This window comes from Bombina bombina, chromosome 3 (assembly GCF_027579735.1).
Source record: "Bombina bombina isolate aBomBom1 chromosome 3, aBomBom1.pri, whole genome shotgun sequence".
In the NCBI taxonomy this organism is placed as follows: Eukaryota; Metazoa; Chordata; class Amphibia; order Anura; family Bombinatoridae; genus Bombina; species Bombina bombina.
The window spans coordinates 299,282,431-299,302,711 of NC_069501.1; the positions used below are offsets into that span (position 1 = coordinate 299,282,431).

The 20,281-nt window shown below is 35.8% G+C and overlaps 1 protein-coding gene across 1 annotated transcript in view; it reads left to right on the forward strand.

The window, feature by feature from the left end:
- The window catches only part of SMPX (small muscle protein X-linked), a 200,537-nt gene that overhangs the window by 47,057 nt on the left and 133,199 nt on the right, over window positions 1–20,281 (forward strand). Inside the window, exon 2 of the mRNA XM_053706377.1 lies at window positions 8,547–8,608. Coding sequence (XP_053562352.1) covers window positions 8,570–8,608 — 39 coding nt within the window. The 5' untranslated portion in view covers window positions 8,547–8,569. The remainder of the gene's footprint in view (window positions 1–8,546; window positions 8,609–20,281) is intronic.

Sequence of the window (20,281 nt, forward strand, 5' to 3'; positions counted from 1 at the left end):
CAGCGTGCAGGTTCTCTTGTGAGAACCTGCAGCTGTAGGGTTTCAAAAGCTGGTGAAAGCCTTTAATAAATCAACCCCTATGTCTGCTAATAGTTAGAAGCACGGGAGCGTGCTGTAAGTAAATTACATAGGGCGCATGGTGAGGCTCCTATTGGCTGGAAGAGCTGCCAGTCAAATACCACACTAAGAAAATCTATGACAGACGCTGCATTAAAGCAGGTAACAGAGCCTCACAATAATGGTGTTTTATAGAAGTTGTATTTGATTTTGAAGAAAATAAGCACCTCAATATGCTTATAATTACCAGAGCTTTCAATATATCTAAAGTTAGTGAGGTGAATTTACCATCACTTTAATGTTAATACAAGTAGATTGTAAAAGACACAATATTTATCAGAACAAGGAAAGAGAAAAGGACAAAAACATGGCTAAATTAATACATGCATAGAATAATCATTCAGAACAAGACTAAGGTATCTAGAAGATAGGACCACCAAGATCATCTATCAAATAGTAGAAAGGAAAGAAAAGGGGAATTTCAACCCACAAAAAAGATGGGGGGGGGGAATGGAGAGGGTAGACCATAACTATTCTCTTCTCACAACAGTATTCTACCATGTCAACATGATCTCTACTATCCATCTTACAGTGCTGAAGTCTCTCTAGAGCTTTAAACAAGTCCAAACCACTGTGCCAGTGAGGGTGCCCCCAGCTTACTTCTAGTAATAGGGGATGGGGCATATTACCCAATTCAGCATTATAGAAACGTTTAGGTGTTTGTATTTGCAGTGCATTGTGAAAGGACAGCCCAGCAGGAAGAGTATGAGTAAAGGGTCCAGACTACATCCCAATAATTACTCCATGTGAGGTAACGTCTCCAGAAGTGTTTAATAGTGTTGCACTCTTACCATCTACAAAGGAGAGAAACGGTGCTTCCATAATCACATCCACATGCATCTGAGATCAGTTTAATGTAGAGAATACAGTGTTACTTACCAATGTGGTAATAACGTAATATTAATTTCTACAGTGAGAGAGGTAGACGATCTTTTGCTAGTCTGAAACATTTTAATACACTGGCATCTATTTATCATGCCGTCAACCGCAAATATGCTGGAATTCCACAGCGTATTTGTGGCGAGCCTGATTCCCTTTATTTATCAAACCCTACAGACCGGCAAAAGTAGAATTTTGTGACGTAACATACAATCCGCCGGACTCAGTCCGGCACAGATCGATGCTTACGTCATTACAGATGTTCTGAATGCAAATTCGGCACAATCTGACTACTTTTGCTAGTTATCAATCTTCTACCAGGTACGCTCGGCACTATTCCAGCCCAGTGTACCTGGTTTTCAATCCGCCGCCCTGGAGGCAGCGGATGCCATAGGAATCAATGGGAGTCTGAAAGCAGCGAATGCTTATGTTCGCTGCTGCCCGATATCCCATTGATTCCTATGGGAACATTTACACCTAACACCCTAACATGTACCCCGAGTCTAAACACCCCTAATCTGCCCCCCCTACACCGCCGCCACCTACATTATACTTATTAACCCCTAATCTGCCGCCCCAACACCGCCGCCACCTACATTATACTTATTAACCCCTAATCTGCCTCCCCGACACCGCCGCCACCTACATTATACTTATTAACCCCTAATCTGCCCCCCTACACCGCCGTCACCTACATTCTACTTATTAACCCCTAATCTGCCCCCCTGCAGCGCCACCACCTACATTATATTTATTAACCTCTAATCTGCCCCCCTACACCGCTGCCACCTACCTACATTTATTAACCCCTAATCTGCCACCGCCTACACCACCGCCGCTATATTACATTTATTAACCCCTAAACCTAAGTCTAACCATAACCCTTACACCCCCTAACTTAAATATAATTTAAATAAATCTAAATAAATATTACTATCATTAAATAAATTATTCCTATTTAAAACTAAATACCTGTAAAATAAACCCTAAGCTAGCTACAATATAACTAATAGTTACATTGTAGCTAGCTTAGGATTTATTTTTATTTTACAGGCAACTTTGTATTTATTTTAACTAGGTACAATAGTTATTAAATAGTTATTAACTATTTAATAACTTCCTAGTTAAAATAAATAAAAATATACCTGTAAAATAAAACCTAACCTATGTTACAATTACACCTAACACTACACTATAATTAAATTAATTACCTAAACTAAATACAAATAAATACAATTAAATAAAATGATCTAAAGTACAAACCCCACCCCCCCCCCCACTAACTTACAGAAAATAATAAACAAATTACAAGATTTTTAAACTAATTACACCTAATCTAATCCCCCTAACAAAATAAAAAAGCCCCCCCAAATAAAAAAAAGCCCTACCCTACACTAAATTGCAAATAGCCCTTAAAGTGAAGGTAAATGTTACGAATTGATATTACACATAAATATTCTTCATTCTTATAATAAACTAGTTGATAACTTTTTTTTTTGTTTCTATGATATTTCTATCTAATTTTTATTTCTTTTTCTTTGCGCCGTTTCTTACCCGACTCCTCCCACCTCCTACTTCCGTCTTTTACTGTTTAGTCAGTGACTGAGAGCGGTCCCACTCGCTCTCTGCGTCGGCTAAATGCGCGTTCACATTAAATTTACTTATGCGCATGCGTTATTATATTATTTGAAACATTGGTTATACTATTTCAACTGTAGTTAAAATTGTATAAAAAGCTAGAAATCAATACGTTTTTTTACAGAAGTAAAAAATACTTAATTAGACAGTGATCGCTGAGATATGATCAATTCCAAGCCTCTCACTGTCTATCAATTGAAAGAGAGCATGCGCATCTCATGAACGAGTACACTCATTAAATTGCATTCCTGACATTGAACGCATGCGCATAGCGATCTTGTGACGTCCCAATGTTCGAGCTGAACACCATGTGGAGAAAACGATGATTGGATGCCGATATAGAGGGAGAATGTCAATCAAATGTCACAACATGTCGGGTGGAGGATACAATAGGAACGTCGGATAAGTAAATGTTAAAATTTATTGCTATGTACTAAAATTTAAAAAAAATGATGAATTAAAGTTGATCTAAATTTTAATATATTTTAAGAAGTCGTAAAGTACTTAGTTTAACTTTACCTTACCTTTAAAAGGGCCTTTTGCGGGGCATTGCCCCAAAGTAATCACCTCTTTTACCTGTAAAAAAAAATTACAAATCCCCCCAACATTGAAACCCACCACTTTTTGACAGCTTTTTTGATAATTTTGGAGAATGTATTCAGGTCCACGGCAGCGATGTTAGGCGATCTTAGGCGAGCGTATTGGTGCCGTCGAATGCTAGTCAGTTGACGGCTTGATAAATAGATGCCACTGTCTGTTTGAAATTGATAACTTAAAGGGGCATGAAACCCAAATGTTTTCTTTCATGATTCAGATAGAGAATAGAATTTTAAACAACAATTTACTTATATTATCTATTTTCTTTCATTCTCTTGGAATAATTTGTTGAAGGAGCAGCAATGCACTACTGGATTTTAACTGAATACATGGATAAGCCAATGACAATCGATATATATATGCAGCCACCAATCAGCAGCTAGGACCTACGTTCTTTGCTGCTCCTGAGCTTACCTAGATAAACCTTGCAGCAAAGGATAACAAGAGAAGGAAGCAAATAAAAAAATAGAAGTAAATTGGAAAGTTGTTTAAAATTATATGCACTGTCTTAATCATGAAGGAAAAATTGTAGGTTTCACGTCCCTTTAAGCATTTTTCCCTATGATTTAGGATGGAAGAGACAAGAAAGTGTCAACTAGGAACATTTTATGTGCCAGTGACAAGATACCACTTGTCCACAAAAGTGAATGCATTTTTCTCTTCAGAGTTACAAGAAACACCAATTTTTTAATAATTCAGATAGAACATACAATTTTAAACAACATTCCACTTAACTTCTGTTATCAAATATGCTTTATTCTCTTGATATCCTTTGTTGAAAAGGCAACTATACATTACTGGGAACAAAATAAAACATTGGTTAAGCCAATGACAATTCATTATATCTTAACTAGAGCAAATGTGAAATAATCAGCTCACCTTTCAGCTGATTATTTCACCCTTGCTCTAGTTAAGATACAATGAATGCCTGGCCTGTTAAAGGTCATGAGGACTGGAGTTGGGAAACACTGTTCTGTCTGAACCAGGAACATTTCTTTTTGACTTTACTATCCTTTTAATAGCCTGGACAAACTGTGCTTGGATGTGTGTGTGCAAAATGCTTAAAACCAGTTCCCTAAGGGCAAACCTATTTAACATTTTATCACCCTAAAGTTCTTTAAAGAGTTCCCAGCAAGTGTAAGGATGACAAGAATATTAGATGGTGTCCCTCCAATGTTTGGACTTAGTATTGTGGTCTGGTTAAGATGTGAAGGCATTGCTGAAATACTTGGCCATTTTACAGTACTTTGTCTCAGACTGTTAAAGGGATACTCAAGTCAAAATAAACTTTTATGATTCAGAAAGATTATGCAGTTTTAAGACACTTTCCAATTTACTTCTATTATCAAATATTTTTCACAGTCTTTTTATATTCACACTTTCTGGGGCACACGATCGTACTGAGCATGTGCACAGGCTCACAGGGTATACGTATACTTGTGATTGGCATGATCTGTCACATGATACAAGGGGCCGGAAAATGGGGGGAAAAATAAATGTGTTATAAAAAAATCTACTGCTTATTTAAAATTCAGAGTATGTGTTAAATCATTGTCTCCTTATTATGCACTTGTTAATTATGCAATTCTACTGCATTGAGTGGTCCTTTAAAGTCACTATTCCTGCCTCACCTCAGGAGAGAACACTGATTGCAGAGGTTGTAAATATCTATTAGAGATTCCTCCAACAAACAAAACAAAGCAAAAAACAAACAAACAAACAACCATTGTTTCCTATCAGACTTTAAGTTTCAGATGATTATTCTCTGTGAGGGTTCAGTAAAGCTTGTCATATGATCGCTATGTTGTAAAGGTATCCACATTGAAAATTGAAAGTGCATGTGGAATGTTCTAAAGTGATTGAATCATTGTTTGAGGTGTCTTAGTACCCTTCACTGTATGATGCGAGGGTTCTCTACCAGTAGCAGAATATTCAATACCGTAGTCTGGCCATGTGCAGAGAGGCTTAGTATAAATGATGATCACTTGGGAGCATGTGCAATGATAATAACAATTTTCACGTGTTAATCTTTAGTTCCCAAAACAACAGTTAAACATGCAAGTGGATAACAGATCAGCCATCATGGGTATACAGTGTACATGTACATGTTGTGTTATTTATGTGCATTATACTGAAAAATTGTCTATTATATATTTTAACTAACTTTATTTATAGTAAAAAAAAATGTGTTACTTCATTTGGCGTATTTTAATATCTACAACAAATGGAAATGGCTGCAACTTTTCCTGTTACGCACTGTAAATCGGATTTTTTTAAAATGTTCACAAGCATTTTAGAATGCTCTATGGTAGAGAGGCTTATTCGTTCCTTTAGAAACAATCTAAACAATTGCCTGTACAGCAAGGTAAAGCCCACTTTTTTTAAGAACATTTCATCTGGCATGAACATTTTGAGACTGGTGAGACAAAAATTTACATTTCTCATTGGACACAGCAATCTTTTGATCATCGGGCCATAAGTAAGTAGCATAATAATAACGTAATATAATTGGGGCTTCTAGCCTTGTCACTGTGCATATAAAATGCAATTTCTTTTAATTGTAAGCTTAGTTCTCCCCATAAAAATTGAGCAAATATTCTTTATAAAAAAAAGTTAATAAAAGGTACTGGAAGTGTAATGGGGCTGCTTAAAATAAATAAAGATGTTTAGGTAAAATGTTTAAGTCCAGACAATCTACCAAGCCATGAGATATGCAGACGGGACAGATCGATTTGTATAGACTCTTACAGGCTTGAAAAGAGTGATACTGAATATCTAATATTGTTCATATGGACTAAAATCGTAGATGTTCCTTAGGCTGGTGAGCAAGATCATGTTTAAAATTCATTGAGGCTCGCTTCACCTATCTTTTCTAGACTTTAGTCGCTTAGTGGGCTTTCCTGCTATTAACATATATAGTTGTATAAGGAGTTCCATTACAAGATATCCCACACACCAAATATCACAGCTGTATATGTCAATCCGGACATGGACACAGGTGCTGTAGAGGAATTGTTATACCCCTCCCAAAGGCACAGGTACAAGCACAGCAGAGAATGGTAAGCACACTTAGGAACATAAACAAATTCAAAACGTGGGCATAGGTGACTCTGGAAGTCAGCTTTTTGTAAAGTCAAAAAGGCTGTAAAAAAAATAACGCGGACCGTCAACCAGTTAGAACTGGAAATGTAAATAATGCCAAAAAAAGCATGCTAATAGTACTTCCTGTGCTATCCATTAAAAGTATAGGCAGCACTAAAAATGTTTCAGCCCCATTAAGATGCTTTGTTTTAAAATATTTAACATATACTTGTAATACCAGATTGTGCATTTTTCTTTGTGCAAGGTCGTACAAAAGGTAACTCATTCCGAGCTATCAATTGTACTCCACTTGTAATCTAGCTCATATTATACATAAAATGTGCTGCCACGTACCCAACAACCATTCTTCAGCATAGTTGCCCACCCCAGACTTATCAAATTAGGAAGAGAGACGCAGGGTATATAAATAATCTGTATTTACAAAGAATACAAAGGCATAAACATTTTTAATGTGCAAGGTATGAATACAAACCACTATGGTGATAGCTGAATAGTTTGTAGTTCCAATAAAACACCTCTTGGTCTATGGAAGCATCTAGCAGCACTGTCAGTGCCATCATGAAACATCCTAGTGCTTTTGATAATTGTAACAGAGCCATTCTGCTGAAAAGTTGACAGAAAACTTCCAGAAGTCAATATGCCAATAGTCTTACCAACCAGATACAGCCTTGTTTTTTTGAGATATTAGCTCAAGTAATTCTTGAGAAGCTCATACAGAGCAATGAGACTTGGGTGAATCAACTGATACCTTTTTGAAAATACATGAATTCCTAATGCAATACCCTTAGGATGAGCCATCTATTTGCAGACACATTTCACTCTTTATGCTTTGGCACAGGCCCACTCACTGGATTGATAAACACTTATCATAAAGACCACTCTATCCAACTGCAAAACACAGACTCAGATTCCATTAACCCCTTTAACCCATTGGGATTTCATTGATTGGTATCTATTATTGGCAGCTCCGAGCGCTGTAGTGGGGAAACGGAGAGTAAATCTCATGTGAGTTAATAATGTCGTCTGTGTTGACATAAAAAAAAAACACCTGCTCCGTTATTTTTCCAAGATTGTAAAACAAAAACAGTAATATTGGAAATGACCCCAATTTTAGATAACAGTATTAATCCAAGTCTCCCTGCATGAATGTATACACCAATAAAGTTATACTTTTAATAATGAAACGTATGCATTGTTAAAATGTTGAGTTTAATGGTCCTTTAATGGTACGTATTGATGGAGTTTACATGGTACAAAGCCACTCAAAAAATCACAAAATAGGGAGGTGCTACAATTGAATTGTAAACAATTTGAAAGGCCTTCAATTTGAAAATGTGTAAATAATTGGCTAAAGCACTTCACATAGTTATTTTAATAGGTGTTTCTTTAATTAAAGTAGGAGTTATTGTTTGATTTTAACATTAATGCAGGTTTCTTGACCTGTGTTTATGCTTTAGATACCCAAAAACATAGCTGTTCCTTGATTTTGATGGATAGATAGATGATAGATAGAAAAACGTGATATAGATCAATGTTTGCAGTGACAAAACCTGGATGTAATCTGTGATTTTGTGTTATTCTGTCTATTTTTTTTATATAAAACGAGTGTGATTTAAACCCCAAATTGTGAGACTGGCCTGGCCAAATGAGCAGTTTCTTGTGGGCCTGATGATGTTTTGATCATCAGCGCAAATTAACATTTTAGTATATTTCTGTGACAGCTCCCCGCTGGGACCATTGTTTCAGCTAAACCTTCTTGTTTACATGTTGTTTTGTAACCAGAACTTAAGTTCAGAAATTTTTAGTATAAGTGAAGATAAAATAGACAAAATCAGCTATTTAAGAAGAGAAAATAAAGGTGATGGATCTATTTGGAAACAATTTAATACAGTCCAGTAGGTAAAATGGATATCTGGGAACACATTTAAAAGTAATTAGAACTATTAGAGTACAATGTCCCTTTAAATAATGATTTGCATGACTGTATTCTTTCACAGTTTCTTTGTATTTCTATGATCTGTGGGGTCTGTCTGGTCCTTTATTATATGTAAGTTTCTCATCATTAATAATGAAATAGTGAGGCTCATGTTTTTTTACTGTACATATAATTGTATCCAGGCAACTTTGAAAACTGAGACTGAAAGTCAATCCTTATTGATGAAAAGCTTAAGAGTTAAATAGACCCATATAATCTGATTGTTTTTACTTTGCAGGAATAAAGAACTTCTTTTGAAAAATGTCTAAACAACCTGCATCAAATATCAGAGCAATCCAGGTAAGTTCTAGGGTTCTAATTATTAGACAATACACATTTGTCTTTTTTTTTTTTTTAAAACATATGTTCACAACAGCTGTCAGATAGTTATGCTTTCCCTGACTGCAGTATTGGGAGTGGTAGAAATGTTTAAGGCTCTTCACACACTGCACTATTGTTGTGTGAAATAGTAAGACAGGCAGCATGTCATGTAAAATTTTAAATTTTTCTTGTAAAATTTTTTAATCTTTACAGTTTATATATATACAGTATATATATATATATATATATATGAAAGAGAGAGTGTACTGTAAAATTATTTTCCCTATACTGTTTTCCAATGACGTGTTATACCAGCAGCAGAGTATAAAATGCATGGGAAATTGCTTATTTAGGTTTATTTTTGTAAATGTAAAAGCTGGAAACCACAACCCATTAAAATAGGTTGAGATTGCAGTGAAATCAGGTTTTCTTATTTTATAACTATTTTTATTGAAGCGCAAAGTGAAGACGAGTGGCAATGTATCTCCTATATGAAAAGGATTGCGGCTTCAGCAATCAGAATCAGAGTGCCCTGTATAATAATGATGGGTACCTATACACTGATGGTTAGCACTCAGTGCTGCTTTATTATGCAGAACATTTATACAATGAAACTTAACACACAGCACTGTATAATGCCAAGTGTCTATACACTGAAATAGGACAAGTTGTGCTTAATAATGATTATGGGCATCCATACACTTTTATTGTATAAGTATGCATGTAGGGTAGACAGATAATAGACATGTGATACTGCAAAATTATGACTTTATTATTATTATTATTATTATTATTATACTTTATTTATGAAGCGCCAACATATTCTGCAGCGCTGCCCATGGATACAATTAATTTAAATAAAACAATGATATAAAACTTGTAAGAGACAGGACAAAATTAGAAAAACACATACAGGAGGAATTAATGGACCTATTCCCATGGGAACTTACAATCTAGAAGGGTAGGAGGTTGAGAAACAGGAGGTGAGGACTGCAAGATTGAGAAACATGTTAATACAGAGTTAGATGAGGGAAATGTTAGGTAGGTGAAATTAATTTATTTTTGATTTGGGTGGTAGGCTTCTCTGAACAAGAAAGTCTTCAGGGAGCATTTAAAAGAAGAAAGATTAGGGGAAAGCCTGACAGCACGAGGGAGAATGTTCCAGAGGGTAGGTGCTGCACAACAGAAGTCCTGCAGTCTAGCATGGGAAGAGGTGATGATAGTCGAAGATGCAAGGAGCAGGTCATTATTGGATCTTAGTGGGCGGGCTGGAGTATACTTGTTGATTTGAGAGGATAGGTAGAGGGGAGCGGTGTTGGTGAGCGCTTTGTATGCAAGGGTGAGAATTTTGAATTTAATTCTGCTGTGAATGGGTAGCTTATGAAGGGACTCGCATTGAGGTGCAGCAGATACAGAGCAACGGGGAAGGGTTATTAGCCTGGCAGAGGCATTTAGGATGGATTGAAGGGGGAGAGGGGGGGGGGGGGAGAAAGGCCAGTAAGTAGGTTATTGCAGTAGTCAAGTTGGAAATAACAAGGGAGTGGATTATTTGCTTTGTGGTGTAAGCGTTCAGAAAAGGGCGAATCTTGGAAATATTGGTAAGGGTGGTTACGGCAGGATGAAGAAAGTGATTGGATGTGGGGGACGAAGGATAGATGTGAGTAACTCTGAGGCAGCAGATTTAGAGTGATAGTGATGCCGTCGACAGAGCTAGAAAAGTAACAAGTGGGCGTAGAGTAGGGATGGGCGAATGTGTAAATTTTCGAATTTCGAATGAAGAACGAATGTTATTACCGAAATTCGAATTCTAAATCCGAATGTCGAAAAGAACGAATATTCTTAAAAATTCGAAAAGCGAATGTTATTTACAGTTTTCGAATGTCACTTTCGAATTCGAATGTTTATAATTATATCGAATGTCCACATTCGAAATTTCGAATTTAACATTCTATTTAACAAATACTATTCAGAAGTTCAATAGTTCATGTGGTAGGGCGGGAATCTAGTAAATTGATACATAATAGATACAAATATATCATTTTGAATGTTTCCATATAGAATATTGCATAATTCGAATATTACATTTAAAGAAAGCATTAGAAATACTATTACAAACATATAAATTCGAATTTTTCGAATTCGAATATAAATTTGAATTTTTCAAATTCGAATATTGCATAATTCGAATATTACATTTAAAGAAAAAGCATTAGAAATACTATTACAATCTAAATTCGAATTTTTCGAATTCGAATACACGTATTGCATAATTCGAATATTACATTTAAAGAAAAAGCATTAGAAATACTATTACAATCTAAATTCGAATTTTTTGAATTCGAATATTGCATAATTCGAATATTACATTTAAAGAAAAAGCATTAGAAATACTATTACAATCTAAATTCGAATTTTTCGAAAAGAATATTTTTGAATGTAATCGTAAAATTCGAAACCTAACATTCGAAAATTGAATGTTAGAATGTTATGTAAACATTCGAAATTCGATTCGAACGAATGAATGTGTTAAAATTTGTGCCGTTTTTCGAATGTTGCAAAACATTCGCCCATCCCTAGCGAAGAGCTTGAGGAGGGATTAGAAGGAGTTCAGTCTTGGACATGTTAATCTTTAGGTGGTGAGAGGCCACCCAGGAAGAAATACCAGATAAACAGTCGCTGACATGAGAAAGGACAGAGGGAGAGAGAGCAGTGATGGAGAGGTAGATCTGGGTGTCATCAGCATAGAGGTGATATTTGAAGCCATAACTGTTGATAAGTTTACCCAGTGAAGAAGTATAAATGGAGAAGAGTAGTGGACCCAAAACAGATCCTTGAGGTACTCCAACAGACAGAGGCATTGGAGAGGAGGAATCACCAGCAAATTACACATAAAAAGACCTATGAGAAAGATAAGACAGTGAAGAGCATTGTCACAGAGGCCAAAAGAGTTAAGGGTCTGCAGGAGGAGGGGGTGGTCAACTGTGTCGAAGGCAGCTGAGAGGTTGAGTAAGATAAGTATGGAGTAGTGGCCATTACTTTTAGCAGAAAGAAGATCATTTGTAACCTTGGTAAGGACAGTCTCAGTTGAGTGTTTTAGGTGGAATACAGATTGCAGGGGGTCAAGCAAGGAGTTGGGGGACAGGAAGTGGGTTAGGCAATTGTAAACTAATTTTTCAAGGAGTTTTGATGTTAGTGGAAGCAGTGATATGGGTTGGTAGCTTTCAGGAGAATTAGGGTCAAGGGAGGGTTTTTTAGTATGGGAGTGACCTTTGCATGTTTGAAAGAAGATGGGAATGAACTGGTAGAGAGAGATAGGTTGAAGATGTGAGTGAGAGCAGGAATGAGGTTGGAAGACTAAGAGGGTATTCGATGGAAAAGGATAGGATCGAGGGGGCAAGTAGTGAGGCGTGAGGAAGATTGTAAAGAAGAGACTTCATTCTCAGTGGCTAGATGGAAAATGCAGAGGGTGGCAGAGGGAGTAACTGGGTCTATTATTGGAGGATTGCAGGTTGGTGTTGGGATGTTTTTTTGGATGGTACGTGTTTTGTTTAAAAAGTAGTCTGCCGGGTCTTGAGCACTAAAGACAGATGGGGGTGGGGGGTGGAGCAGGTGGGTAGAGGAGAAAGTTAACGGTGGAGAAGAGTCATTTAGGGTTTGAGGAAAGAGTAGATATGAGAGAAGAGAAGTAGGTTTGTTTGGCTAAAAAAAGCGCAGAAGTGAACGAAGAATAAACTTATAGTGAATGAAATCAGGTTCAGAATGAGTTTATCAGACAATCAGAATGAGTTCATCAGACAATAACTGATGCAATGATTCCTTGTAGAATATTGAAAGTTCGAGGATTGTCACTCAGTGCTCCTACGAGAGCCCATCAGCCCCCATAATAATATACATTAGGCTGTGGGTGGGGGGAGTCCCAGTGCTATCACCAGCGCCACCAACTGTTATGAAGGCTACTAATGTTTTGCAAAGAGTGCAGGGTTCATTCTGGCTGACCTGCAATTTCTGCCTACCTATGTTTCAGGGGAGTAATTTCCCATTCTAGCCATTATGCCACAACATATAGCCTCTACTATGCAGCCTAAGTTAGGCATAAAAAAAATATACAAGCTTGTATTATATATATAAAGTAAACACAAACGTGTGAGTGCAATCACGATTTACACTAGAATGATTACCGTGTCCTCAGAGCTCAGTTTAACTGTTTCATAAAACAAAAAAGTGTCACAAAACACATCTAAAATACAATAAAATGTACAGTTACACTCATAACACCATCTAATTCAAATTGTTTTTAAAAAATGGCACAAAAAAGTTATAAGGGCTCAAAGATATGAGGTCTCAGGTGTTAGAAAAAAAAGGCAGACAAAGAGCTTTAACATAGAGATACATTCATGTCTAAATATGTATATGTTTGTATTTATATATGCATATGTGTGTACAGATGTATTTATGTATTAATATGTGTGTATATATGTACTTACAGACATATATACATTTATAAACAGATAAATACATAGGTACACACACACACACATATATATATATATATATATATGTGTGTGTGTGTGTGTGTGTGTGTGTGCATTTGAGCCCGTTGCAGTCAAATCGATTAAAACACGTTAAATTGGATTTATGCAACATTCATATTTATTAAAGTGTTATTTACCAGCATTTATCAATATGCAGCGGACATGATCCATTACACTTTGATAAATCGGCCCCAGTGGCCTCACTGGTCCTGGATCCCCTATTTCAATTCCCAGAGAGGCTTCAAAGTATCGCCTTACCACCAGACAAGTCTGTCTCATGTGTTAACTGAAGCCAAAAATGTAATATAACATTTGGTTCAATGGTAGCCCTACAATACTTTTATCTTATGTTTGATATGTTTTGGGGGAGGTGAGGCTATAAATAAAAAACAACTATAATGTTATTATCTATATCATTTTAATATTTTTTTTAAATGTCATATATTTATTGGTTAGTCTAGCCACTCATATTTACATGGTTGAGAGACTGAGATATGAGAAGTTCCAAAACTATTCCTGAAATACAAAGTATGCAAGAAAATGATTACACACTTTCTAGATAATAGTTGTAAAATGGAAACAATAATATACTTGTTTAATCCACCTTGTATGTGGAATCTATGTTTACCTTTGACTGTCAAGCTAAGTTAAATGTATCTGGTAAAGCAGTGGCAAAGTTCCTGTTGTTTGCTTTAAGAAAACAAGATATTGCTAAGTTCATAGATAAAAGAAATCTAACATCTAGAACTTAGGGGACAAAATAGAGGCCATGAGAAAAGATCTAGGAAACATTAAGGAGAGTTTATAGATGGAGATACCAAACATCTAACAGATATAGGAACAATAGAACCCAAATAAGAGAGAATAATAGTGGCACAGACACTGAAACTGATATATCTGATAATGAGAGCAATAAAGATGATTTGGAGCCTATGACAAGAGATACTCCATTAATAACAACACAAACAACTAGTTTACCATCTACATCAAATCCCAATAAAGAAGTATCTTTTTTAGCATTAAGCCAACGGCAGCAACAGATATTAAACACGTCAACAACCAACAAAACCTCAAGGGGGAACAAAAGGAAAAACACAGGCCCACAGAGGCAATCAGAGAGGAAGAGAGAAATGAGTCCATTCACCATGATCAGGACCAACTCATGAGAATTATTAATCTCAGTGAACACATTTTAAACACTGATCATGAAAGTGTTCTGTCCAAGGGGTTAACCTTCTGCCCTACGAATTCTTTAAACAAATTCGAACTAATTAAAGATACTCATTTATTTTCACGTAAACTATTGTTAAATAAAATGTATTCAAATAAAAATGATCCCACATTGTCAAAAGAGGATTTAGACTCGTTACAAGACTTAGAAGAGCTATTAAGTGATTCTGATACAGAAATTCAGAAAAACCTTTGGAAAAAAGGTCTGAGAGCAAAATCTACATATACTCCTCATGTATCTATTTCACCACAAATTAATGTTTTCTCCCAAATCGTATGCAATAAGATAGAAAAACTACCTATCTATAATGTCAACAATAACCTTACTCATTCTGAGAGACAGGCTTTGAATGATATAAGAACATGGACTGACGTAGTGATTAAGCCGTCAGACAAGGGCGGAAACATTGTTATATGGCCTAAAAATGATTATGTTGATGAAGCCATGCGACAGTTATCCAACCAAGATTGCTATAAAAAACTTCTGTTTAATCCCCAATCTGAGTATTTGGAACAATACAATAAACTCATTTTAAAAGTGTGGAAAAATGGGATCATTACAAAAACTGAGAAAAACTTCCTGACACAAAAAAACCCAACTCTTGCTACTATATATTTCTTACCCAAGGTCCACAAAGACCTGTCCAAACCTCCGGGCAGACCCATAGTATCAGGAAATAATAATCTAACTGAGGCTGCTAGTAAATATATAGATCAGAGGTTAAGGGAATATCTTACCACGATGCCCTCATATGTCCGTGATACTATGGAGGTTCTGAAAACATTACAAAACATTCATTTAAATCATGATACCTGGCTTATCACAGCAGATGTTGAGTCTTTATATACCAGCATAAGACACAATGATGGAATACAGGCAGTTAAATATTTCCTATCCACCAATGAATTTGAAAACAAAGAACACAATGAGTTTATTTTAGTTCTTTTAAAATATGTACTGACCCACAATATCTTCACATTTAAAGACAGTTTCTTCCTGCAAACACAAGGCACGGCAATGGGCACTTCATGTGCCCCCACATATGCCAACCTTTTCCTAGGATTCTGGGAACAAAAAATTGTTTTCTCAGAGGGCATGGAAAGATTCACCAATCACGTGCCATTATGGATAAGGTACATTGATGATGTACTATTCATCTGGGAAGGCACACGCGAATATCTTGATGAATTTCTATCAGTGCTGAATGTTAATAATTTGAACATCAAGTTAACATATCAAGCAGATTTACATCAAATTGACTTCTTAGATCTTACAATCATTAAAAGTACGGAAGGCACCATTACAACTAAAGTGTTCAGGAAAGAGACATCCACAAATTCCTTGTTACATAAGACAAGTGGACATCCAGGCAGTACTTTAAAAGCCATACCATACGGCGAATTCTTACGATTGAGAAGAAACTGCTCCAATGTTTCAATCTATGAAGAAGAAAGCAAACTTCTGACTATTAGGCTTTCACAACGGGGGTACAGCAACAGAGCCATAAAACAAGCTAAATATAAAGCATTGAAAACCTCTAGAGACTCATTATTGTGCCCAAAAGTCAAAGACAACTCCACCATCATTCCAAGACTAATCACCACCTATAACCCTCAGATGCAAAGTGTCAGAAAAATATTCAATGAAAACTGGCATATTCTGAAAAGTGATCCTGAGCTCAAGGATTTAATAGGTGACAATGTGAAAATTGGATACAGGAGACCGAGAAACTTGAAAGATCATTTGGTACAGAGTCATTACCTACATATTCCCAAGAAAAATGATACTGATCCAGGGATGTACCCCTGTGGAACCTGCTCAGTGTGCTCTTGTGTGAAGAAAATAAAAGATATTAAAGACAAATATGGTCAAACCCATAAACTGAAACATCGTTTCAATTGCAGATCCTCAGGTGTCATCTATGTCATCTATTGTGAATGTGACAAAGCCTATGTAGGCATGACCACTAGAGAAGCAAGAGTCAGAATATTAGAACACAAAAATAACATCAAAAGTGCAGAAAAAGACCAACAGAATGGAAAAAAGATCACTAGTGTTGCAAAACATTTTTTAATAAAACATAAAAGTCAACAGAACCATTTGAAATTCTCTGTCCTTCAAAAAATCTCTTTAGGCATCAGAGGGGGTAGTCTGGAAGACTCATTACTCAAAGCAGAATGCCGTTGGATACATCTTCTTAACACAGTATACCCCAATGGCCTAAATGAATTTAACAACTACAATGTGTACCTATAGAAACATTTCATATTACCTTTTATCTGTTATTTTTTAGGTTTCTATGGATGGTTAGCTCATATATTAACAAACTGTCCTATGAGGAATATTTCAGTGCATACAGCTTTCCACTTATACACCTGGGTCTTCATGTTCATACACACTTTTAATATATTTGAGTTACTTTTAACACTATTTATTGTGTATTTCCGGCACTACTTTCACATATCACTAAAATTGATTCCCCAGCTTATTCTATCTTAACCTTCTTGATACCCTTACACATCAACAATATTTTTTATTTTTCACTTACTAATCTTTGCAAATAATTTTTGTTAAAAGATAAAGAAAATCTCCTCTTTCTAAATCATAAATTAAAAATTAATTTTTTTTGCTATTATTGAGCGTTCACTCACTGTAAATCTATATCAGTACTTACTGATTTATCACTCTATATTAGATTATGACATCTCAATGCCATCTTTCACATAATGCCACTACATCACATTCACTGAAAACTGTATCTACATCCTCCGCTTTTTGCGTGTAAGACCATCTATGTTAACACAACATCAATCTAACAATGAATGTTACTATAAGTAATGTAACACTGTGATATAATCTGTATCTCTTGCTTTAATATATTAACTGACTGATGTACGGCTGAATTGACACATTGAATCCTACTTTCCGTTGAAGCCCTATGTCACATCTAGCTCATGATCCAATTGGATCTAATCAATGCCAGTCACTGTTATGATTAGATACGAACCAATCAAACTGTTTTGAGTCTTACCGCAATGAACCAATCGTCAAACAGGGGCGGGACTAAGATCGTCTTATATCCCGCTCTGTCCAGCCGGCGCGTACCCCTCTGAAGAAGCGTTATGTGAAACGCGCGTCAGGGGCACCTGCACGAGGTTATGGAACCTCAATTTTAATAGCTGACTCAGCCTCAATACTTAAATTGCACCATAGTGAATACGTTTATAGACAGTGGCAGTTAATATTTAAACAAGGCCTCCGCTATAGAAGAGACCTTTTTCAGTCTAAGATTAGCAGACTTGTTGTCGATTTTGGGTAATCTGTGTTCAGAATTATATACAGTATTAGGTAATGTTAAAAAGGCCTCCGCTACAGAAGAGACCTTTTCTCAGTTCAGCTCAGCACATTTTTCTAAACATAGGCAACCCGTGGGCACACTTATACTTAGCAAGGTTGTATTATAACTTCAGTGACAGTTAAAAGATTAAACAGGCCTCCGCTATAGAAGAGACCTTTTTCTAGTTCAGCTCAGCATATTGTTCCATTGGTGAACGCTGGTATATTGATACTCAGTGTGGTTGAACTATAAGCTCTAAAGACAGCTAATATTTAAACAGGCCTCCGTCATAGAAGAGACCTTTTTCCAGCTAAGCTCAGCATTTGTCTCCATTCGTGGGTTGCCTGCTGATATATCTGTATTCAGCAAGGTTGAATTGAAAAACCGATCTCTATCTTTGCTTCAAAGCAAAGTCAATAATTGACTGTACTAAGGCATACACAAATATTACACTTAATGATAGATATGTGCATTATATATATATATAGTGCATTTGAATCTATACTGAAAGGTATATACCGCACATTAAAAATAACTAATGACTGTGCTGTGACTGTGGCCTTTTTATATCAGTTTAACATTTTTTGCAATACTTGCAATGATTATAATTTAGGAACACAGTAAATCACCAGCTTTACTTTTGACTGCTTGACTAAATATATATACATTGAGTGTACTATAGACCTTTTTTACTTCTCAGCACACAAACCGGTAATTGAATCAGATACTACTCATACTAATGTTGTGCTTTTTTGTATAAATACTTATTAGGTACACCTTACTACCACTGTTAATAACATACTCACTTTCCTACAGGAGTTGATCGTTTATATATATACAAATACTCCAATATCTCCTGTTAAGGAGTGATGTATATTTTATGAGGTGCAATTCAGATTAAATTATATAGTCTGAGTTCCAGCAAGTTTTAAACCGTATGTGTGTGAGTGTGCGTGAGTACTAGTCCAGTCGGACTATTACTTTAATTATTTTTTTTCAATAAAGTTATTTTGTGTGAATGAAGCTGTTAATTGCATTCCTAAGTATCGAATTTTGATTACACTTACTTTTTGCCTATTCTGACAGTGGGTTTTAGTATTTAACGAAGTCCAGTAACCAACAGTCTTTCTCTCTGCGCTGCAAAATCTCTCCCTTTTTTTTTTGCATCCCATTGTATATATACATATATAAACAGATAAATACATAGGCACACACACACACATATATATATATATATATGTGTGTGTGTGTGTGCATTGGAGCCCGTTGCAGTCAAATCGATTAAAACACGTTAAATTGGATTTATGCAACATTCATATTTATTAAAGTGTTATTTACCAGCATTTATCAATATGCAGCGGACATGATCCATTACACTTTGATAAATCGGCCCCAGTGGCCTCACTGGTCCTGGATCCCCTATTTCAATTCCCAGAGAGGCTTCAAAGTATCGCCTTACCACCAGACAAGTCTGTCTCATGTGTTAACTGAAGCCAAAAATGTAATATAACATTTGGTTCAATGGTAGCCCTACAATACTTTTATCTTATGTTTGATATGTTTTGGGGGAGGTGAGGCTATAAATAAAAAACAACTATAATGTTATTATCTATATCATTTTAATATTTTTTTTAAATGTCATATATTTATTGGTTAGTCTAGCCACTCATATTTACATGGTTGAGAGACTGAGATATGAGAAGTTCCAAAACTATTCCTGAAATACAAAGTATGCAAGAAAATGATTACACACTTTCTAGATAATAGTTGTAAAATGGAAACAATAATATACTTGTTTAATCCACCTTGTATGTGGAATCTATGTTTACCTTTGACTGTCAAGCTAAGTTAAATGTATCTGGTAAAGCAGTGGCAAAGTTCCTGTTGGTTGCTTTAAGAAAACAAGATATTGCTAAGTTCATAGATAAAAGAAATCTAACATCTAGAACTTAGGGGACAAAATAGAGGCCATGAGAAAAGATCTAGGAAACATTAAGGAAACATTTAAAATGTATCCAAGTGAAATAAAGGAACATAATTTTAGGATAGGAGAATGAAAACCTAGGGTATGGAAACTAGACCTAAACTGGTTTGAAAACTAGAACTAAATTGTTTTCCTAAAGGATAACAAGCTATTGAATCTTAAGGAAGACTTGAGGAATTTCAGAAGGTCTTGGGGGATTGTCCCAAAGCTGTATAAGCCTCCGCAATTAAATGAAAGACCTATGTTGTTTTAAAATGCCTGTATGCCATATCTAAGGAACTGCAACTACACTTGTACTGAAATAATTTAAAGACTGTGACCAAATGCTTTTCTGTATGACAATTACAGCATACAGTGGAATTTTCTCCTACAATTTGTATCTTAGACAACAGCTGTAAGGCTTCTATCCACATGAATAAATATACTAGAATGCCTCACTGGAATCTTAGTTATCTTAAAACAAAGCAGCAGATACCAGCAGTTGTTAGTATGGATTTTGTGTTCCTTTTGTACCTTTTTTTGTTTATATCTGAATCTGATGCACAGCAATCTATGCTATCTACTGATA